At 37.8% G+C, this 24,067-nt stretch overlaps 2 protein-coding genes and 2 pseudogenes across 3 annotated transcripts; 3 read left to right on the top strand and 1 right to left on the bottom strand.

The window, feature by feature from the left end:
• LOC117722804 (olfactory receptor 52N4-like) lies at positions 1-7,758 on the top strand. Of its 2 annotated transcripts, none has more exons than XM_076939829.1 (2): positions 1-114; positions 5,547-7,758. In XM_076939829.1, the coding sequence occupies exon 2, from the start codon at positions 5,612-5,614 to the stop codon at positions 6,578-6,580; it is 969 nt and encodes a 322-aa protein (XP_076795944.1). In that variant the 5' UTR covers positions 1-114; positions 5,547-5,611; the 3' UTR covers positions 6,581-7,758. The 2 variants fall into 2 exon arrangements, with proteins under 2 accessions (XP_076795944.1, XP_076795943.1); XM_076939828.1 differs by having other exon boundaries at positions 3-798; positions 5,547-7,757.
• Positions 7,759-13,564: 5,806 nt separating this feature from the next.
• LOC117724013 (olfactory receptor 56B2-like) lies at positions 13,565-15,187 on the top strand. Its single transcript, XM_034523644.2, has one exon. The coding sequence runs from the start codon at positions 14,016-14,018 to the stop codon at positions 14,973-14,975; it is 960 nt and encodes a 319-aa protein (XP_034379535.1). The 5' UTR covers positions 13,565-14,015; the 3' UTR covers positions 14,976-15,187.
• Positions 15,188-15,575: 388 nt separating this feature from the next.
• LOC117723804 (farnesyl pyrophosphate synthase pseudogene) lies at positions 15,576-16,651 on the bottom strand (annotated as a pseudogene).
• A 717-nt stretch (positions 16,652-17,368) lies between these two features.
• LOC117713862 (olfactory receptor 56B2-like) lies at positions 17,369-23,666 on the top strand (annotated as a pseudogene).
• The last annotated feature ends 401 nt before the right edge of the window (positions 23,667-24,067 follow it).

The raw sequence follows: 24,067 nt of genomic DNA, 5'->3' as shown, positions 1-24,067 counted from the left end.
GCCCAGGGTCATGCACATGTTTGCACTACAGGATGATGACTTTTCCTTTTGAACAAGACCCTAGACATCTGACCACATTGTCTGGATCTCAGTGTTTGACTGCACAGAAACTAGGTATTGAAGGGCACACAGTAGTAGTAGAAGGATGGTGGCAGTTTTAAAGCAACATGACATAATGGAGAGAGGCTTTGGCTGCTTGTGACTTGGTTATTTTCTCAGAAATATAATTTTGATTCTAATCACCATTTTGATAGCAGAAACATTAGGGAGGATTTGGGTTGTTAATTCTCAGATCCATAATTGAGTTAAATTTCCCTGATTACCATAATCACATAAAATTGATTGGCCCTTATGTGATGGCAATCAGGTACAAATCACCCCAAGAAGAAATGGAGAAGAGCTAGAAAATTGCATTTGATAGTCAGAATGCTGCTGCCTCTGACCTGACTTTCTCTTGTTTCTCAAATGAGCACAGCTTTCCATTTGTTTGACAGAAGACTCATCTATGATATTAAGCCTTTCTGGTGACACTGGAGAAACATACTATCACATGAAGTTAAAACTGTAGATATTACAGATGGCTCATTGAGGAAGTGCCATCATTGTCTCTGGTATTTGTAACAGAGAATAGACATCTCATGATATCTGAATTACAGACTTTCTTTTCCGTAACTGAAGCTGGCTTGGAGCTCACTATGTACCTCAGGTTTCTTGAACTCATGGCAATGCTTCTGCTTCAGCATCCCATGTGCTAGTATTATAGGTATGAACTACCACACCTGGATAGAACAATATTTTGTAAGTAGTTATAATTATGTATTAAATGATACTACTTCAATACATCTATCCACACTCAAAATGACGTGAGTTAATCCTTTACATGTGTGTTTAAATTATGACATACTAAAATTGACTTTGGTAAAATGTGTTTTGTGACTATTAGGTCTTACTTTTACATAAGTGTTGGTCTCTTGATGAGTTTGCCATGTGTATTCAAAGCAAAATTAAAAAATAGTTTCAACCTAATTTTAATAGTTAAAGCTGTAGTACAAATATAGAATAGCTTGATAGAGGGTATGAAATACTCTTCAGAGTACAGCACATATATCACAAATACTTTTTCTATATTTGAATCATAGTTCCCTATGCTTTCTCTAATTTTACTATTTGGTTTTTTTTTTGTACAGCCACTATGTAGAATCCTGCTAGTCAAGGACATTAAGAAATAATGTGTGATGAGATGAGATTCTTTCCTTTGCAATAACTTGTGATACTTTAGGACACTCCACAAGTGTCATAAAAATGAATTTAATCTTTCTTTCAGGTAGTCAATCATATGTGTATATATCCTAGATGCATGTGAATGTAAGTACATACAGACAGACAGATGACTTATTGGTGTTTTCTTTTAATAAGATCTGTGAAAGTAATCTGAAATATATAATATATGCAAGTATAAAGCGTACATTTACAAGCCTGACAAAGGAGATGAAAGAGCATTTCAGTATTCATGGAAACATGAATTTTATATAGGCTGATATTGTTCTTTTGATTAAAATGCAACTTCAAGGCTCTTGGTGTTTGTTGCAGACCAATTATTAATAGGGAAAAGAAATCTCAGATGTACCAAGGACCTGATTATGTGATTTATGTAACAGCTCCATTTAAAAGTCTGAGTATTGTTCAAATTAGGCAGAATATCACTAAGACCTTTAACCCAGAGTTAAATCAAAGCAGTACATCACCTGCCATTGTGTTCCACTTACCACTTTCTCCTCTTCTTTAGGGAAGACGTATTTTCATTATTTTATTTTAATATATTTATCACTCACCTATAATTTAAGCATAATTTTAATTATTATGTACCTTCTTTTATTGTTTTTTAAAACTGAATTCTGATGTTTGTGGTACTAATCAAATTATTTATTTTTAAAAGAAACAATTGAATTTCTTTAAATAATTTTTCTTTCCATCTTGGTATGAATTTTTTTTTGCCTAGTTGTTATGAGCTTTGGGAAAATTCATGTTTCTGCTTATTTATAAGGTACATATTATGTTTTTATGGTGGTTCCTTTTGTATTTCCCACATACCAATATTAGATTATAGCTTAGTATGTTTAAAGTCAGTTTAAATTTCATTAATCTGACTTTCCATTCTAAAATACTTTAACAGCTAATAGGTATCATTTAATTTGCTATATACTGCAAGTAAAAACTTTAAATAATATTTGTTATAATAGTAAGAGATTTAAATTTATAAATGACATCAAAGTAAAAGAACATTTTATACAATCATTGTGTTAAAAATTACAAAATAAGATTGATCAACCTGATACTTTGCTAGCTACCTCATGCATCCTTGATATGAGGGTTTATCCTACCTAGTCTTATAGTATCTAGCTACTACGCTGTGTTTGGCTGGTATCCTTGAGAGGCTTTCTCTTTTCTGAAGGTAAACAGAGGAGGAGTGAATCTGAGGGGGTGAAGTTGGGAGGAATTGAGGGAGTAGAAACTGCTGTTGAGTTGTAGTGAATGAGAGTATGGTAGATAGATAGATAGATAGATAGATAGATAGATAGATAGATAGATAGATAGACAGACAGACAGACAGATAGATATTAAGTGAGGGATTGTGTATTACCCAAGACAGAGGTGGATATTTCTAAGGTAGGTGAAGTTTCAGAAGAGTTTTTGCTGTTGGTAATAGAAACTAAAAGGAAATAACTTGCAAAATACCTGAATGCCATGAGTAGGCAAAATGAAATCATCGGGAAGGAATTCTCTGGCCCTGTCCATCAGGCAGAATTATAATCATATTTCAGCTCCAAGAAGAAACTTGTCTTCCTAGGTCCCAAAGTTTTCTTTAGTTTTATAATATTCCATGAATATATATTGTGAAGAACACTGTTATGAATGTATACTTAACACAACAGTGACTCTTGCAATAACTAGTCTGGTAGCATTCAGTGCAAATACATAAAAGCAAACTGGGGAGGGAGGGAGAAAGAGTGAGATGTCTTCAATGAAGCAAGGTCCTTATATAAGAAGGACCATTTATAAGTTTCATTTATCAAAGGAGGTTCTAGATTTCTAAATCTTCATGGTCCTATAGTTATCATCAAAGTACAACCTTAGGTATATAGAAACCACAAATTATCTGATACTTGGAAGATCTAATAAAAACTAGAGTATAACAAAATATGTCATAAAAATAAATTAATTAAACTTGGAATCTACAAGAAGATTACCTACAAAGCAAACTTATATGATACAAGAGTGTGATGGCCAATTTTGTCAACTTGACAAGACTTAGAATCTTGTGGCAGACAATTCTTTCAGCATGTTTGTAAATGAGGTTCTAGATTGACAATACCTACCCTGAATGTGTGTGCAATGTGACTATTGCCTCATAAGCTTTCCCTGCCATGATAGATTGAATCTATGCCCTCAAACTGAATGACAAACAACCATGCCCTCATTAAGTTGCTTTTGTTAGGTATCTAATTACAAAATGAAAAGTAAATTATTTGCTTAAATAGTTATTGCCATATTCACATAAAACAGAGGGATAAATTTTGCCACTGATGCTTAAGGAAAAGCCTCCTCTATATATTACTGGCATTTACCCCATTACAAAGGACAGGCTTCAAAATATTATTAAGATAGTAGTTGGAAACAAGACTATGGATACATACAAAGTTCTCACTGTACCTGTCAAACAGTAACTAAATATGACCTATTAATAACAACAACAACAACAAGAAACAATGCATCCCAACCATCGGTTACATCATTGGTGAGATGACCTAAGACCTTTTCATTAAAAGATGAAATGCAGACAGGCATGACTGAGCATACCTGTAATCCTAGTCATTTGGAGACAAAGAGCAGGAAGAACAGGAGTTTTAAGGTCATTCTCAGCTTCATAGTGAAACTGAAACAAGCCTGGGTGACATCAGACCTTGTGATAATAAAAAAGAAAGGCAGGCAGGAAGGAAGGCAGGAGAGAAGGAAGTAGAAAAGGAAGAAAGGAAGGAAGCTCACAAAATAGAAAGGAAACAAAATAACCAACTGACAGTGATTCTAGTTAGAAACAACTACATATGATATAGCAATAGCACTATGAAAAATTACTATTGTTCTTGTTCACTGTTACCCCTGAACTTGATGGTAACACTCTATTGCTGAAGCCACCTCACATCTGGGCTGTAGAACATGGAGAAATAAGTCTGGAACTTCCTCTCTTCTAGAATGTGCTACATAAGTTGGCAGGGAAGAAAAGTCATCAGTAGTCTAAGCCAGCTATGAATCCTGCCAGCAAAGTCAAGACTGACTTGGCAAAAATACTTCCATTTGATATCTTGAATGTTATGGGTATAATCAATGGATTTTTTTTATTGAATTTAGGTCCATTCCATGGGATATAAGTTGTGCTTGGTATTGTTAAAATGGCCGTGAGCCTATAATATGGGTACATCATAGGCACTAGCAGAGATTTTACTATTTCCTTTTGTGAAAAAGATAAAATTAAACTGACTTCTAAGTACTTATTTGTATACCCATAGATTAGTGTGGCTCCCAATCTTTATTTAGAAAGCCTGTCTTTGCAGTCAGCAGCAATTAATACAGAGACAATCGATCAGATTCAGAGAATGAATAAGTGTGCAATGTTTAGTTCTGAAGGAGACATCTGTATTATACCCCCTCCCCTCATGAGTCATGGAATATTATGGATGAGGGAACAAAAATATTCCAAGAATTGGATTGCAGGGAGGCCTGTTGTGAAACAATGTCTTCTAGAAATGACAAGGCCATTGCAATCATGAAATCAAAAGACCTAGCAAGTCAAAATTTGATCACAGATGAGGGAAGTGTTCACAAAGTCTCACATGTAACTAAGACCTTTCATATTTAAAAGGCTACCAGAGTAGAGAGACTCAGTGTTCTTTAGAAAAGTAGCACCTTCTATCTTGCACACACTCCAGTGGATGATGCTGTAAGCATTCATATACAGTAATTATAATAGGACTCAGTGGGATATAAAAAGTATTCAAGTTGAAGCAGGGTGTGGCAATTCTGGGAGGACTTATGGAGGGGGTAGAAGAGATATATAGCAAATATACATTGTATATGTTTGGAATTCTGAAATTAAAAGTACATAAAATATAACAACTATAAACTTGTTATTTCTCCCTCCCATCTAGTTTTAAAATAATATTTATTTAAAAAACAGGTAGTACTTGTTAAACAAGTGTGTGTGGAAGTAATGGACAAAGTAATAACTTGACAACAAGTTATTAGCTTAGAATCTATATTTTGTGTGAGAATTAATTCCAAAGTCTTGAATATGCTAAGCAAGTGTCTCACCAACGAGCCGTATTCCGGTCTTTAATTTAATTAATTTAATTAAATTAATTAATTTAATTAATTTAATTAAATCCGGTCTTTTTATTTAATTAATTAGTTGTTTGGTAGTAAAATGACTACTTAACAAATAGAGAAGAGAGATGAGGGTTTATCTTTCTCATTTACCCTAATCTTGGAAGGTTGGACTGTCATACAAATAAAAGCCCAAACTTTGTAAGCCACTCAAGATGATGTCAACCTCATCATGCTGCTGCTGAATCAAACAAAGGTGACCCCAACCTCATTTATTCTGAATGGAATACCAGGCCTGGAAGACATGCACATCTGGATTTCCATCCCATTCTGCTCTATGTATGCAGTAGCTATGTTGGGCAATTGTGGACTCCTCTACCTCATCTTCTTTGAGGACACTCTTCACCGGTCAATGTACTACTTCTTGGCTATGCTTTCCCTTACGGACCTTGTCATGTGCAGTGCTTCAATACCCAAAACTCTCTGTATCTTCTGGTTCTACATTAAGGAAATTAGCTTTACTGATTGTCTGGTCCAGATGTTCTTTATCCATACTTTCACAGCGATGGAGTCTGGGGTGCTTATGCTCATGGCTCTGGACCGCTATGTAGCCATCTGCTACCCTCTGCACTACTCCACCATCCTCACCAATCCTGTCATTGCAAAAGCTGGCCTTGCTACCTTCTTGAGAGCTGTGGTGCTCATCATTCCTCTGATTTTCATCACAAAGCAGCTGCCATTCTGCAGAAACAATATATTAATACATCATACCTACTGTGACCAGTTGTCTGTAGCTAAGGTGTCCTGTGGGAACATCAAGGTCAATATTGTCTATGGCTTGATGATTGCTCTCTTTATTGGGGGCTTTGATATCCTGTGCATCGCAGTCTCCTACACCATGATCCTGAAGGCAGTGATCAGCTTATCCTCAGCAGATGCTAGGCAGAAAGCCTTCAGCACCTGCACTGCCCACATCTGTGCCATTGTTTTCTCCTATAGCCCAGCCTTCTTTTGTTTCTTTTCCCACCGCTTTGGGGGGCACACCATCCCTCCATCTTGCCTCATCATTGTGGCTAATCTTTATCTGCTTTTACCTCCCACTATGAACCCTGTTGTCTATGGAGTGAAAACCAAGCAGATACGAGACTGTGTCATAAGGATCTTTTCAGGTTCTACGGATGTCAAATCCCACAGTATATGAAAAACACATCCATCAGGAAAAGGAATGGAAACGGAAGAAGTGTCAAGGAAACACAGGGTAGTATGGTTTTAATACAAAAATCCATATACTCTTGTGTTTTATTCTTGGTTCCCACATGGTTATACTCTTTGGGAAGGTTATGAAAACTTTTCAAAGTAGAATCTCAGTGGAGGAATTATGTCACTGGAAACCCACCTTTAAAAGTCATAAGATGTTCCCCTCTCTATGTTCTTTCTGTTATGATGTGAGGACTTTCCTCTGTCACATTAACCTGCTGCCATGATGATTTTTTTTTTTTAAAACACTGGGACCTAGCAACCAGAAACAAAAGCTTCTGAAATCATGAGAATAAATAACATGTCCCTTACTTTAGTTTTTCTCACAAGTGTTTTGGTCATTACAACAAATAAAATATCCCAAGAGAGGATCCAGGAGAATGAACAGGAAAAAAAGAGTTTTGTCACCTGTGTAGTCAGGTCTAGCTATGCCTGTCCAAAAACCTCGTTTTGAAACATGGAGGGTGTTGAGTAATGCATCCTGACTCAGTTGATTTTCAAACATCAATGTCACAGCCATATCCTCTGAGTTTTTCCTCCCTCCTTCACTGTTTTTATCAACAGTACAAATTTTCATGAACAAATGAGAAGGGAAGTAAAAAGAAATGAATGCCTACCTAAGGTAATGTATTAAAAAAAAAGAAAAAGAATAAAGCAGAGGGAGCTCAGGCAACCACACAGTTCTTCCTGTTGTTGATTCGTAGTCAGAATGTCATTGCAAGGCAGTTGTTGCACTGTGCTGAGAAATGAGTTCCTCTCATTACATCACATTGTCTTACTGAACCAGAGGATGAAGGACTGCCAGATCATCAGTGCAAAAATTGAGCCTTTGTTGCCAGTTGTAAAAAGTAGTTTAGAAAGGTGTGTTGTGAACATTATAATCAATTAAAATATGTGTGTGTACTGGTAAGTTTGGAATATAGAATATAGAAGAAAAAACTCAGAACAAGAAATGTCATTTAGCCTCTACAGGCCAGAAGTAAACTAAAATAAAACAACCGAGGCTCCAAACTGTAAATTAAAAAATAAATAAATAAAAGACAGCAGAAGAATAAACAATGCAGCCAGCCTGATGCTTCAGGGAGTAAGGTAGACAAGGAAGATGGCAGCTGGCAAAGAGACATTTCCAAATCGCTAGTCAAAGAGCTACACAAAATGGGAAAGAATAAAAACACAGTGTGAAAACGCACAGTCCATCCCAGGAGGACTGGAGCAGTAGGGAGAGCTGCCCCCCAACCCCAACCCCATCTAGTTACAAAGAGTGGCCACAGTCACACTCAAGACCAGACATGAAGTTGGTATTGTAACTATCAGTAACTGATATGTGGAAAGAGAGGGGGAAAGTGAAAGACAGGTTGAGAATGTTGCATACAGTAGCAGCAGAATGAGAAGAGAGACTGGGAACACTCCAGTTTCTTTTCTACTAGAGCAGTGAGTTACCATTTTAAATAGAGCCTTCCTGAATTCGGCAGCTCAGTATCCCAAATCCTTGGTGAACTGCACTGTAAGAGAGTGATATCAGGTGTTCCAGAGTTATGTGCTGAAATGTGTCCAGCAGGTTACTTAGAGGATGCAATGAAGAAGCTTTGTATCAGAACCTCTAAGTATTCAGAAACACAGAAATCTTGTTGGAGACTAGTTCTTCAGAGAAAAAATAGAAACAAGATCCAAAAGCCTTCAAAACATTAGAAAGGACAGTCAAGAGGCCAGGATTCCAAGCAGGCCTCTGCAAGGGTTCACAGAGCCTGTGGCCTCACCCCCAAAAGAACCTTCCACTAGTGGGACCAGCACTGTGACTAAACTTCAGCCTTGCAAAGGATCACACAGGAGCAGAAGCATATGGCCTGAGAATGAACAAGAGAGGCTTGACCCAACAATCAGACAAAATTGCCACCAGACTCTGTACACCACTCAGCTCCCACCCATTTGGATTTGTAACACCCAGTGTCAGTTTAAAAAGCCAGATCTCTCCTGCTCTGTTCTTGTCTCTCTTTTCTCTAGGTTTCCTCTGTTTCTCTTTTTATTTTCATAGACTTCATATGAATATAGTCCAGACTGGCTTGTGGGTTCCCTATGTCTCAGCCATCTGAAATGAAGCTTAGGTTATTTGGCTGTATTCCTTGCTTATCTCTTTGCATTCTACCTTTAACCCAGACTATTTAATGCCTCCTCTCCCCATCCCTCTTATGTCTATAGTCTGTCTTCTATTTACTTTCTCTCCTCTATTTTTCTCTGTCATCACAGTATTAATCACTAGTCTTACTCTATTTTTTGTTCTTGTTTTTGTTCTTCTTGTTCTTCTTTTTCTTCTTTCCTCTTCTTCCTCTTCCTCTTCCTCTTCCTCCTCCTCCTCTTCCTCTTCTTTTCCTCTTTTTTCTCCTCCACTTCTTCTTCCTTCTCCACTTCCTCTTCCTCCTCCACTTCCTCTTCCTCCTCCACTTCTTCCTCCTCCTCTTTCTTCTCCTCCTCTTCTTCCTCCTCCACTTCCTCTTCCTCCTCCACTTCTTTCTCCTCCTCTTCCTCCTCCTCTTTTTCTCCTCCTCTTCCTCCTCTTCCTCCTCCTCCTTTCCCTCTTTCTCTTCCACTTCCTCCTCCTCTTCCTCCTCCTCTTTTTCTCCTCCTCTTCCTCCTTGTCCTTTTCCTCCTCCCCCTCCTCCTCCTTCCCCTCCTCCTCCTCTTCCTCCTCCTCCTCTTTCTCCTCCTCCTTTCCCTCCTCCTCCTTGTCCTCCTCCTCCTCCTTTCCCTCCTCCTCCTCCTCCTTCCCCTCCTCCTCCTCCTCCTCCTCCTCCTCCTTCTTCTTCTTGCTTTCCACTCATACTCACACTAACTAATACCTAAATGTAAATTATACTATTAGTGTCACTTCATTGTCTAAATAGATTGGGGTTTAAAGAGTAGTTACTTTTTTATTTGATGTCACTATATCTTCCTAGTGGACATGCACTTTGATAGTGATCATTATTATACATAATATTCTACTTTCAGGAGACTAATTCTGCTGCCATGAATGCCTGCCTAGTATGAAAATGTCACCTCAAACCCAGTGAACCTTAATCCCCCTTGACACTGCAAGCTCTTTCATTGAATAAATATGTTTTAAAATTTTAACCTATATCCTGCACAGGACCCAATGCAACAGCATAAGAAACATGAAAACTCAAGACATAAACTACTAAGACTATAGTACAGTGATGTCCTCCAACAAGAGTGAATTATATGAAACCAATACAATATAAACAATAATTAATGAATACATTTAAAGAAATCATACAGAGATTAAAGCACCCTTGGTTGAATTCCAGGAGAGGACACACAAACAGCTGAATGAATTAAGGAAGTCAGTACAGTGTGTCAAAGGGGAATTCAATAAACAGAAATGCTTAGACAATAAGCCAGTAAAAAGTTCAGTGGAAACCCTTACAAATAGTTTAGGTCAAAGAAAGTAGCGGAGCTTAAAGAAAAAGCAGAGTGTGATGCTTAATATTAATCATTATCTGACAGAATTATTGAAGAAGCAAGTCTCTGAAGCCATCTCTGAGGGACATAACATATTGAATCTCACTGAAGAGAAACCTAGGAGTGAGTGAGTATTCATCTCTCTTTGCTTCCTGATTGTGGATGACATGTGACCAGCTGCCTCACACTGCAGGCATTATGCCTTCACTGCCTGGATGAACTGTAATTTGAAATAAACCCTTCCTTCCTTAAACTAATATTGTCAAGTTTTTGTCTTCTACAGATTTAAGGAATTTATATCACGAGCCATTTCTACAGAGGATGACAGAAGAAATACTATCCAAAGAGCAGAATAGACATTTACAAGAGTACAAAAGGGATATATAGTCCCAGAATAGTTAATGAAGCCTAAGAAAACATCACTGCCAGAAACCATCAGCTTCTGGCCCCAGAATAGCAAGAGAGAGTTGAATTGCCAAAAGTCATCAGCTTTTGGTGCCTTCCTCAGTTACCTAGATGCTGAGTGGCCCTTGGTACACCACCACAAAATAACAAGGATTAATAAACACCATTCAATAATAACTCACAATAGGAACAGTATACATTTTTCCAATAAAAAGACACAAACCAGATAAGATTAGGAAATAGGATTCATCTTTTTTCTGTCTCTAGAAAACATACTTCATCATCAATGAGAAGCACCATTCTGGGGCAAAAGATATTTTAAGGAAATGTGAGAAAAAAAAAAACATGCTGAACAAAACCAAACCAAAAAGCAAAACAAAACAAAAACAAAAGCAAGCAAACAACAAAAAACAACACCAAAAGCAAAACAAACACACAAACAAAAAAAAAAAAAAAAAAACAAGTGAATGAAGCTACTCTAACATCTGACAAAATAGACTTTAAATCAAAACTGCCCAGAAAAGACAGGGAAGGACATTTCACTCTCACTAAAGAAAAAAGAACACCTGGAGCATATTATAATTGTAAATGCTTATGCATCAAATAGGGGCACCTAGTTTCATTAAAGAAACTCTATTAGATCTGAAAGCACAGGAAGAGCCCAACACAGTGATAGTTGGTGATTTCGACAGGCAGGACTGTGCCAGATTAAGACACGTGTTTTCACGTTGCTGTTCACCTGAGTAGTAACTGGGTTGCACCTTTCATAAATTGATCAGGCAAGCCATCTGCAGGGTTCATGAAGAATTCTACCTCCAGGCTCTGGTGCCATGTTTATACCACAGGCTTTCACGTCCTGTGCTGTTCTGAACTTCTACTGAGCTCATGCTCACTTCTCTGCAGCCCATTCAGTCTCTCTCCAGAACACCATCCCTTCTCCTATTCAATGTTGGTAAGGACCAGCCTGGAAGTTACAAGTGACAATAGTGCCAAACAGGTGGTACCAGTCCTCCTGCTGCCACTCCTAGCTGCTTCTTCTGTGGAGCACTAACTCTCTCTTTAAAGAATACTTAATATATAATACAATTACAAATGACAAAAATTTTGTTAATAACATTAACTTTTTTCTATAATCTTCCTATAAACATTTCTAAGACTATATTAATTACAGGTTAAGAGGTATTTACTAGGTACTCTTACATTATGTCTTTTCCCAAATAAATTTTTACTTATTTTAAAGCTTATAAATAGTAAACATATATACTGTAGTCATTAATTTGCTACTAATTTAAATAAATAGAAAATTAGAGTCATTTATTGCTCTTTAATTTCCCTATGATAACCATCTGTACCTCAAACATTGCATGTCCAAACAAATCTAAGTTACCACCCTTTGGCTGAATTTCTCAATGTGATAATGTTTATTGTCAATCCCATTTGCAAACAAATAAACTTCATGAAAATCAGAATGAATGTTACCTAGGGATCATTTTCAAGTTTTTAGTCTTGCTGTAGAGTTCTCAGTGATTGCTATTATTTCGCTGTGTATAATAATACAAAGTAAATTATAGGTGAGTCTCTGTATGTGAATGATTCAAATATTTACTATTTAAATTTGTAACTCACAGTTCTTCCACAGACAAAAATGCTAAAATCATACAAATATCATGATTTTTATTAAAAACAACACATTTATTCTCATTACTGTCGCTGTGTGGATCCTCACAAACAGACATGTGTAATGCAAAGGGAATCATTTACTTATGTGTCTTCTGGAAGCAGTAGGGTAGAAAGCTCCTTCTGCTCATGCTCCTCCCATAGGGTTACTCTGTTTTCACACCAGCACTTTTGTCTCTAAAGCTCTGCTAGATGCTCTGGGATACAGAACACAGTCTTCCACCAGTGGGCTCAGGTCAGTATTTCAGATCTCAAGGGATTTAAACATGAAGGACCATGCATATAGATATAAGTACAACACATGTAATAGGATTGTGACGTTTTGGGATCACCACACTGAACAACTGGACCAGGTTATTCTCACCTCTTTTATTTTTTCTTTTTTTGCCAACTAGAAACTAGGTATAAAGGACATGTGACAGGCTGGCCAGACACAGGATGTCTTTGTGAATGGTAGTAAATCCACTGCCCAGAAGCTTTATTAGAGGGCTCAGGTGCTTTCAGTGTGTTCCAGTTGATTGTTCGATTGATTGGTTCTTAGAAAGGCAGCTTTGGTTCCATTCACCCAGATCAAAGTCAGCCATGAAAATGATTGCTCACTCCTTGGAGAAGATATTCCATTCCCTACAATCTTCACATTTCATTTCTGTATAGTTTTTCATGATGATGTTTATGATGACAGTGGTGAAAATCTCTACTTCTCCTTAATAAACAGGCATAACTGGAAATGGTGGGAGTCAGATGAGAATCATAGCCAAGTAAGAAGCTACAGAAGAGATACTGATCAGGGTCTGGACACTCGTTTGTCACCTGCTCTCCCTTGTTCTTCAGAATCATCATCTTTTACTTTCTTCTTTTGAGACATACTTAGACATATCTGTGGTTCATCCATCTCAGACAGAAAAACCAAATCAGTGAGTCTACTCCATGTTGAGGGGGAAATATGGGCTGTAAAGACTGAGCATGGTCAAATGAGGACATAAACATTTAAGATCTCGGAGGTAAGAGAAAACTGACACTCAAAGAGTGTGGGGGAGTTGGTGTAGCTCCTGCTCAGTCATTCGTCTTCTTACAATGCATCTAGTTTTACATTAACTTACACATGTTAATTAGTGAATGTACATGTATAACAATAAATATTTTAATGATTAACACTTTTTGATATAACTCAGTGATGGAGTACCATGCATGTAGGAGGACCAGAATTTAACTCACAGAGAACCCAAAGTAAATATAAACAAAATTTAACTATCATATCTGCATTCTAAACTCTAGCTTATATTCCATTATAACATAAAAATGCATTTGACTGATCACATTCCCATATATACATACTATCAATAAAAGTTTCTCATACATGTTAGTAGAAAGGTTTCCGTTCTAAAATACACTACAGTCTATGACTGTAGCAAAGAAAAATTTGTACGTAAAAATCTCCATTGGGATCTATATTTTAGTCTCCAAAGCAACCCTTAGCCAAATCACATCTACCCATTATACTGAAATATCAGGTTATTTCCATCATGCACAGAGTCGATGATCTACTACATGGAAGATCATTAACCATTATCTGATTTCTTCTAATGTTCTACTTCTGAATTAAGAGATAGTGGGAAAATATGGTCTGCACTAAGGAATACTGTGGCTGATTTGAAAATTTTTTTTAAAAAAATGCCACTTACAAGAGTTCCTGTATCATAAAAGTAACAAGTATCACTAATGGCATGAAAAGATGAAGATAAAGGAAATTCACCCCTCGATATCATACCCTGGGCAAGTCTGCATCCAACACTATTGCACAGATAATTAGTAAGCAGGCATTATTTTATTATTAGCAAGACATGTTCCAGATCCTCAGAGATTCCAACAGCTCTAGGTTCCAGGTGTCTGAGTTCATTCTCATGGGATTTCCAGGTATTCACAGCTGGCAACACTGGCTCTCCCTGCCCCTGGCCCTGCTCTATGTCTTGGCTCTCATAGCCAACACACTTATTGTGACTGTGATTTACCAAGAGGCATCACTACACCAGCCTATGTACCATTTCCTGGGCATCCTTGCAATTGTGGACATGGGTCTGGCAACTACAATTATGCCCAAGATTTTAGCCATTTTATGGTTCAATGCTAAGGCTATCAGTTTCAATGAGTGTTTTGCTCAAATGTATGCCATCCATTGCTTTGTTGCCATGGAGTCAGGTATCTTTGTCTGCATGGCTATAGATAGGTATGTGGCAATTTGCAGACCACTGAGATACTCTTCCATAGTTACTGAATCTTTTGTGGTCAAAGCAACTTTGTTTATGGCCTTCAGAAATTGTGTGGCTCCCATGTCAGTGCCTGTATTGGCTGCTCAGAGAAATTACTGTTCCCAGAATCAAATCAATCACTGTTTTTGTACTAACCTGGGGGTCACTAGCCTTGCCTGTGACGACAGGAAAATCAACAGCATCAACCAGCTATTTCTGGCTTGGGCAGTCATGGGAAGTGACCTTGGTTTAATTATGGTTTCCTATGCTTTGATTCTACGGTCTGTGCTGAGGCTAAACTCCGCCGAAGCTGCGTCTAAAGCCTTAAGTACCTGTACTTCTCACCTCATCCTAATCTTTTTCTTCTACACTGTTATCATTGTCATGTCCATCACCCACAGTGCAAAAATGTCAGTTCCTGTCATCCCAGTTCTGCTGAACGTGTTGCACAATGTTGTTCCCCCTGCTCTGAATCCCATGGTGTATGCTCTTAAGAACAAAGAGCTCAAACAAGGCTTATACAAGGTCCTTAGGCTGGATGTCAAAGGAGGCTAAAACAGGAGAAAAAAAAAAGTCACTTTTGCTATTCAACACTAGACTGTTTGATTGAACTGATTAATCTTACAGGCATAATATACAACATTCTCAATAAGTCTGTAATGTCTTAAATAGTTATCATCAGTATCACTTAATTATTTTAAAAGAGTCTTTTGTAGTCGTGGCTGGTCTACAACTTGCTATATATATAGACCAGACTGGCTTTGATTTCTGAGAGAACGCCTTCCCTCTGTTTCTTGAGTGTTGGAACTGAAGGCATGGGCTATCAGATTCAAAGAAAAAAACTATCTTGAAAACCTGAAAATCATGTTATGTAATGTTTTTCTCAAAATCACTAGCCTGGCTTGAACGTTACTAAACACTTCTTAGATAATACAATTCATTCAAATGGATACATGAAATCTTTTATAAATAAAGAAAAATTTAATTGTCTATGAGTCTGAAACATTCTTTTGTTGTTGTTGTTGTTGTTGTTGTTGTTGTTGTTGTTGTTGCTGCTGCTGCTGCTGCTGCTGCTGCTGCTGCTGCTGCTGCTGCTGCTGCTGTTGAACAATAATTTATTGAGATCCCTCCCTCCCAGCCTCTATAATTCCGAGGTCACTTTCTCCACTTGTAGATCTTGTTTGCTAGTTCCGAGAAGATGGATGGAGGCAGGGGCTCTATGAGACTCTCTAGGCGGTTGTAACTGTCTTTCTAGTACTTGAAGAACATAGACTGCAGATCCAGAGCCTCATACAGTGCTTTCACCTGCGTCAATTTTTCTGGGTCCTTCTGCCCATAATTCTCCTCTAAGATCTGGTGCTGTTGAGGAGTGGCTTGTAACAGACATTGAACCACCAGCCAGCTGCATTTGTTGTCCTGGACGTCAGTGCCAATCTTTCCAGTCACACAGGGGTCTCCAAAGAGATCAAAATAGTCATCCTGGTTCTAAAAGAACTCGCCCATCTCCAGCAGAATCTTCAGGGCATTGGCATGTTCCTTCTCCCCAGCAGTGCCTGTCATGTACATGGCAGCTGCGATAGGCAGGTAGAAAGAGTAGAAATCTGTCTTGTACTTGACAATAGATTTCTACCTCTTTTCAGTGTATCTACCATGATCTATATGCCCCCCGGGGTGCTGTGATGAGGTCTAGTCTGCACGATCACAGTCTAATAGGAACTTTGCAGAAAGAGCTCCAGCAGGTTCAGGTAATAGGGTTGCTCCCTGCAGTAGAACTTCAGCAGGCGGTAGATGGAGGCTTCCAGAAGCAGACCATTGTTGATGGCATCCAAGCCTATGCCTGGCTTCTGATACCAACAGATCTGCCCCCAGCAAATGAGGGAAGAGTCCATGATGTCATCTGAAACGAGGAAGAAAGCCTGGAGCAGTTCTACACACCGGCCCACATTCAGGGCCCGCTGGAGACTCTCAGTATACTGTTTCTTCGGATCCACCAGCTTCTGGAACACTTGTACCACAGTCAAACCCGGTTGTACTTGCCTCCTGCTGCATTATACTCCAGAACCTCCTTGAGCCAGGTAATAGCACCCTCTCTCTCTGGGTGTCCCAGCTCATCCTCAGTCTGCACCTTGACGATCTGGGAGAAGTGATGGATGAAATTCTGGGATGAAGTGCTTTTCTTGTTTATAAACATCTAATTTCTGGTTCTCATTCATTCTGACAGAGGAGCTAAATGCTCTGTTCTTCAACGCAGATTCTCCTGGGCGAGTCTGAGACATTCTTAATATAAATTCCTTAAATTGGTGTCCTCTTGTCAAAAAGAACAGCTGTGAAATGATGTTAATTTTGGTCTTAATTCATATACGTTGCCTTTCACATCTGTGTACTCAGTCACACACATGTATGTGTACTGATTAATATATGAATATGAAATTATTTGGTTGTTTAAGAGCATCAATGGGGGTGGTAAGAAATGAAATCCCTACTCTTATTCCTCTTATGCAAGGTGTGTTGATAATACAGGTACTTGTCCTGTCTGGGGCTAAGTTGGTTCAAATGTGTAGCTATCAAGAGACTGGGGTGTTAAGGGATGCACACACACTTCTATAGCACCATCCAATGGTTTTTAACCTAGACTGTCTTCTTGGACCTGACTGCACCCAGCTCACTGTTGTGATATCCTTAAAGTAGCCATTTCATAGGGTAAGAAGGAGAGCAGATAGTGCTACCGTGATGCTTTTGTTGTTAGGAGGAATTACATTGGAGAGCTTTGGTTAAAGGGCTATAGCTTTGAGGATATAGTAACTGATTAGAGCATTCTCAAAACTATAGACCTTATTTTAATCATTCAGATAAAAAGCATAAATTTTGCAGGATTATTTTTTGGGTAAAATATTTATTTAGTAATTCCCAAGATGGAAACTCAGTATAACCTTTGACAGGTAATACAAATGTCGACGTTTCCACGGACCAAATGGAAGCACTGGAAATGGCAGCAGTCAGGTGGCATTGCCACAGAATTAGAAGAAATCGCTGGAGGTGAGTTCCTTATTTCAAACACTGTTGCTTGTCCTCTCTGCCCTTCAGAAAGAGAAGGACGTCTGGCCCAAATGATGTAGTTACCACATTAGAAACAACATTAATCATATTGAAGAAATAGAAATTACTTATATAACATAAAACTTCATACTATTTATTATCCTTATAACTGTAAGGGAAACATAACAGAAATAAACAGGACATTTATCTTACATTTTAAGAAATGATCATTTCAGAATATAGCACATTGCCTCTCTGGTATAGAATTCCTCTTCCTAGCTTAGGAGTATAACATTTCCCTCAACTTTCCTACTTGTTGCTGTTTTATAAAAACATAGAAGTTTTTGGGCTAACATCCGCTTATCAGTGAGTAAATACCATGTGTGTTCTTTTGTGATTGGGTTAACTCACTCAGGATGATAATTTCTAGTTCCATCCATTTACCTAAGTGAGGAAGGGGGATCGAATAGGAGGTTCCTGGGTGGTGGGGGAAAGGGGGGTTAGGGGATAAAATCTGAAATGTAAATATAATATCCAATAAAAAGAAAAAATTTTTAAAAAATAGAAGTTTATCTGTTTATATTTTGGGAAAGAGGAAAAAGTAAAGATTCATTTCTTTGTGATATTTAATTTTTACATGTATTTTTTTCTTATTGTATGAGTGTATGCCTGCATATGTCTCTGTGTATACATGTGTGACTTGATTTCCTAGATCTGGAATTATGGATGGCTATGAGCCACCATGAATGTGCCAGAAACCAACCCAGAGTTCTCTGTAGGAGCTGAGCCATGTCTCCAGCAATGTTAGCTGCTAATATCCTTGTTCTGCTACATTGTGGATAAAAGAAAGAGAAAATGGTGGGCAAGTAACATGACAAAGGTTGATTCTATTTCTTGGCTACACAAGTGTATTTACTCTGATAATGAACTCATTTTAATATAAATGCTTTCTGCATTACATTATTGTAAATTTTATATGTTATATTACATTACAGTAAATATTTCAACTATTTAAGTAAATTTCAAAGGTATGTCTTAGATGCACAGCAACCAAATATAATGTATACATGTTTGTTTAAATGTATGTATATGTATAGAGATGTAAATTCTTAGGCTTCTTTTTGAACGCTTTGTTATTTTATTATTTTGTTCCATGTCTGAGTTCCTGCATAAATGTAATGCACTATGTGTATGCAGTGCCTGTGGTGGCCAGAAGAGGACATTAAATGCCTGGGACTGGAGTTTCAGATGGTTGTGAGTCATGTATGTGCTGAGGATCAAACCCAGGACTTTTCTGAAGAGCTGTGCTATTAGCCACTGAGCAATCTCTCTAGCTCTTAGTTTTCTTAATTAATATTTTTGTAAAGAAAAAAACTAAATGTAATGTTGAATGCAAACCAGTGAGAGCAAATGCATCTAGAATGAATGGTACATTTACGAAGTTAAAAATCTCTAAGTCTGACAGAAGGAGCTTGATGCCGATTTTTGTGTCAAGATTGACTTTTTGTGTCAAGTATCAGGTTAATTTATTTGTCTGAAGTGTAAACTATAGGACATTGTAAAGACTAAGAATTATTAGCAAAGTAGATAAGAGCAGGGACTCCAAATCAGCTATAGACTGTGTTAATTGGGCTGTCCATTGTTTTCTTTTACACTGTGGGCTGGTAGATTAAAGAAAACAGTTTCAGGATGTCCTACTATTTTGCTTGTAGAAAAACTGTGTTGAATATAGAGTAAAGCTATTTGACAGGAGCAGTTCTAATTATCCCATACTCCTCCTTAGCTACAGGACAGATAAATGATAGATGTATTCACTCTGTTTTGTTTTGGTTTTTTATGTTTTTTCTAATTAGTCTACATCAAGCATTTACTCTGTTATTTCTAAAAGTGAGCACCATGCAACTGTTCTTTCCTTTGGTTCCGAATATTTGGCTGATATTGATAATTACTCATTAACATTTACAGTATATTTTTAATAGTTTGTATGGTTGTCGTTTTCCAAAGTATTTTCAAATATATTGTGGACATGGATTTTTTTGTATATGCCTTTGTTACATATCTATATTTTAAATATTACAAATGTGAAATATGCCCACTTGTATGAGCTTGCTAACTTTAAAAACTCATTATATTTATATATTCTGTGCATATGTGTGTGCATGTGTGCATGCATGTGTGTGTATTGTGTGTGTGTGTGTGTGTGTGTTTGTATGTGTGTATATGTGTGTGTTTAAGCACACTCTTGCCATGGCAATGGTATGGAAGTTAGAGGACCACCTGAGAGAGTTAGCAATCTCCTTCAACCATGAGAGTCCCAGGGATCAAACTCAGGTTCTCAGGCTTCTTGGCAGGTGCCATCTCACAAGTTCTTCTGCTAGATTTTAAATAACTGATAAAATTGCTCAAACCAAAAAAAAAATAAATAAATAAAAAACAAAAAACAACAACAACAAAAAAAAAACAAAACAAACAAAATAAAAAAAAAAACATGTTCTTCTAGGTGCTTTTTCTACTCCTATAAGGGGTTCCTTATGATTTTATAACAATAATTTTATGAAGTACACTTTAAAATTTTTACCTCTGCTGGTAGGAATCTTCATGTTTTCAATGAAATTATATGTAGACAACTTAATAACCTTTAATTTTTATTATATTTCTTCCATTTATTAGTTTCTCAATCCATTAATCATTCATTTGTAAACATTTGTTGACATCAGGACTATATCTTGTTTAATTATGAAACTATAAATATGAATTAAATATGTATATTAAAAGTTATGTTGGCTGGGCAGTGGTGGCACACGCCTTTAAACCCAGCACTTGGGAGGCAGAGGCAGGTGGATTTCTAAGTTCTGAGTTCGAGGCCAGCTTGGTCTACAGAGTGAGTTTCAGGACAGCCAGAGCTACACAGAGAAACCCTGTCTCGAAAAACCAAAAAAATAAAATAAAATAAAACAAAATAAAGTTGTGTTGTGGGTGCTAAATGATAAAGTAGGTGGATTTCCATAATAAATGCATTATTACTTCAAATTTGTCATTTTTCTAATTCCATCTTGTAACAACCATTAAGAATAGTTATATATTATCTCAAAGCAAAGAGATGGGTTTTGCTGAGGAAGGCAAATTTGTAGGTAGATTTGGTGGGGTTGGGGGTGTTAAGGGCACCTCAGAGACCAGACAGTTGCTGGAACATAAACTTTAAAATAGCAATAGGAAATAAGCAGCCTAAGGGGGCTGCCATCCCACAGTCAAAACTCTGACCCATAATTGGTCCTGTCTGAAAAAAACTACAGGGATGGAAATGGAGAGGAGCCTGAGGAAAAGAAGGTCCAGTGACAGGCCTAGTGTGGGATCCAATTCAAGGGGAGGTCCCAAGACCTGACACTATTACTGAAGCTATGGAGCTGTCACAAAAAGAGACCTATCATGACTGCCCTCTGGAGACCCAACAATCAGCTGAAAGAGTCAGATGCAGATATTTGCACCCAACCAATGGACAGAAGCTACGGACCCCTGGGTTGAATTAGGGAAAGGCTGAAATAAGCTGAGGAGGAGGGTGACCCTGCAGGAAGACCAGCAGTCTCAATTAATCTGGAACTCCAAGATCTCTCAAACACTGGACCACCAAAAAGGCAGCATACACCAGCTGACATGAGGCCCCCAACACATATACAGCAGAGGACTGCTGGGTCTGTGCTCAATCAGAGATGATGCACCTAACCCTCAAGAGACTGGAGGCCTTAGGGAGTTTAGAGGTCAGGTGGGGTGGGGGTTGGGGAGTGGGGGCAGCCTCGTAGAGACAGGGGGTGGGGAGGAAGTATGGGATGTGGAACAGTCAGGGTGGTCAGGGGGGCAGGAATAAAATCTGGAGTATAAAAAAATTTTTAAAAAAACAACAAAAAGAATCTATAAGAAGACTTTGGTTATGGAATAGAAATATATGCAATTAATGTAAACAAAAATATAGTCATAAGGACTGATTCAAACAAAAGAGAGAGAAATAGAGACTGGTGAACTAGCTAAGACCATCCATGGCTCAGGTGTAAGGCCATTTGTCTTTTCCTCTGAAAACAATCATCATTATCCTCATAGTTTGAGGCACTTGACATTTCTGTCTAATCCTATTTGGCTTTAAGATTCCATCATGACTCAGGAAGAGGTCTCAGAGACCACCCTCAGAAACATGCTTGTCTTGTATTATTTTTCTTCCTACAGAAAAATTGCTTTGAGCAGAGTCTAATTACACTCCGGTGAAAAATGGGGAGATGGTAGAAAAAGTGAATAGGGAACAATTTGATATATGATATTTTCCCACTACCCTTCACATCAAAGAGCCTCTTGTGGTGTCTGGAAGTTTAGTCTAAGAAGGACTTTTAACAGATTCCACAGGCATTAGACCAGACAAGGAAGAAGGTGAGCCTTCCTGAAGGATGGACTTGAATTTAACACTGGTGCTTCAGTGTGAGATTCCCATTAGATTCTGTTACCCCAGGACTACTCTGCTGCACAAACATCCCTGAAGAGCGCATATCTTTTCTGAAACAATGACATTTTTGTGTATGTATTTTTCATGTGTGTGACATGTTATAGCATGTTTGCATGGACTGTTCCAAGAATCAAAATGATTGTCATAGTTAGGGTAAGTTGCTCATAAATACAATCAACAGACCTTAGATATCACAGACCTTTAACCTGTACTACTTTTTAAATGTATGTCTAGCTTTTAAGAGGAAATTAATGATTTTATTAAATCAGTTTTCTTACCATAAATAGGTCTTATCCATTGTCTTGACACAATTTAATGAATTTAAATTAACAATATATTATTTCACCATCCTAAATTAATCATACAAATGAAACATGCATATATGTGTTTATTTCATAATATAATTCCATATGCAAGGAGTCTCCATGCATCAAAGACTTACTCTCTAAACACACTAGCTTAAGGAAGCAATTAGCACATTAGAAAAACTATATTTAAAAGGTGAGATTTGATATCACATTCCTATTATTTTTATTGCTTGCATGGTCTCTAAAGATGATGATGAATGAGGTTCTGATTGTCTGTAATATCCTGTGTGTCTGTATTGCTATAGCACAAATACATTCTTTACTCTGGAATTTGAAGGATGACTTGGTGAGTTAGCAAATAGAATGTGCCACCTACCAGAGATGATCTTATTTCCTCATGTCTCACTAATACAAGTGGCAGGATAAAGATAATAAAGATGCAAAAATCATCCTAAATATAGTGATTTAGGGTAAACCCCTTTCTGATAATTACATTACTGATCTAAACTAACAACATTAACCCTTTTCCTCTGGCAAGAGATGTTCCAGGATCTGACTGATTCCACAACTCTAGCTTGCAAGTGTTTGATTTTGTTCTGATGAGATTTCCAGGCATCCACAGCTGGCAGCAGTGGCTTTCTTTGCCATTGGCTCTGCTCTATGTCTTGGCTGTCATTGCCAACATACTTATCATTACCGTAAACTACCAGGAAGTACCACTACAGCAGCCTATGAACCATTTCTTGGGCATCCTGTTTATAGTAGACATGGGCTTAGCAACCACCATTATGCCCAAGATATTAGCCATCTTATTGTTCAATGGTAATATTATCCGCTTCCCAGAGTGTTTTGTTCAGATATATCCCATCCATTGCTTTGTTGCCATGGAGTCAGGCATCTTTGTCTGCATGGCTATAGATAGATATGTGGCAATTTGCAGACCACTAAGATACTCTTCCATAGTTACTGAATCTTGTGGTCAAAGCAACTGTGTTTAGGGCCCTCAGAAACTTTGAGAGTTCCATGTCAGTACCTATATTGGCTGCCCAGAGAAATTATTGTTCCTGCAATCAAACCAACAACTGTATTTATACTAATCTGAGGTTCATTAGCCTTGCCTGGAAAATTAACAGCATCAACCAGCTATTCCTGGCTTGAGCAGTCATGGCTTGGTTTAATTATGGTTTCCTATGCTTTGATTCCCTGGTCTGTGCTGAGGCTGAACTCTGCAGAAGCTACATCTAAAAGCCTTAAGTACCTGTGCTTCTCACATCATCCAGGTCCATCACCCACAGCGCAAGAAAGAAAATTCCCCTCATTCAGGTTCTGCTGAATGTGCTGTACAATGTTATTGCCCCTGCTCTGAATCCCATGGTGTATGCACTCAAGAATAGAGATCTCAGACAAGGCTTATAAAGAGTGATTGGCCTAGATCTTAAGGGTAACTAGGAATGAGAAAATCCTCCTTTTTTTTAACTTTGTGTGCATTTTCTCTTTATATTCTCCAATGATGACAAGTGGTGACACATGCCTACTATGGACACTGTAGGAGGTTTGTTATAACATCAGGGATCCACTGACATTTAGAACAGAAACACAAAGCATTACTTGAAGTCTCCAGGTGTGAAAATCTTCAGCACAATGAGTAACATAATGATGTGATTTGTGTTCCAGAATCTAAGGGGAGGGCTTCCAGGATGCACAACTCAATCGTTTGTGTCCCTGGCTAGATTTTGAGTATATTGGCCAAGAACTTTACCAATTACCCCTTATAAGTCAGAGAGGTTATTCCTTCTACTTAATTCAATTTGAAAAAC

This window comes from Arvicanthis niloticus, chromosome 1 (assembly GCF_011762505.2).
Source record: "Arvicanthis niloticus isolate mArvNil1 chromosome 1, mArvNil1.pat.X, whole genome shotgun sequence".
NCBI lineage: Eukaryota > Metazoa > Chordata > Mammalia > Rodentia > Muridae > Arvicanthis > Arvicanthis niloticus.
Note: the sequence above shows the minus strand (reverse complement) of the source record. Positions and strands in the feature narration are given on the sequence as shown.

What these genes read in the sequence shown, in the direction of transcription:
- LOC117722804 (XM_076939829.1), top strand. Translation starts at nt 5,612, where the DNA reads ATGCTGCTGCTGAATCAAACAAAGGTGACCCCAACCTCATTTATTCTG.
- LOC117724013 (XM_034523644.2), top strand. Translation starts at nt 14,016, where the DNA reads ATGTTCCAGATCCTCAGAGATTCCAACAGCTCTAGGTTCCAGGTGTCT.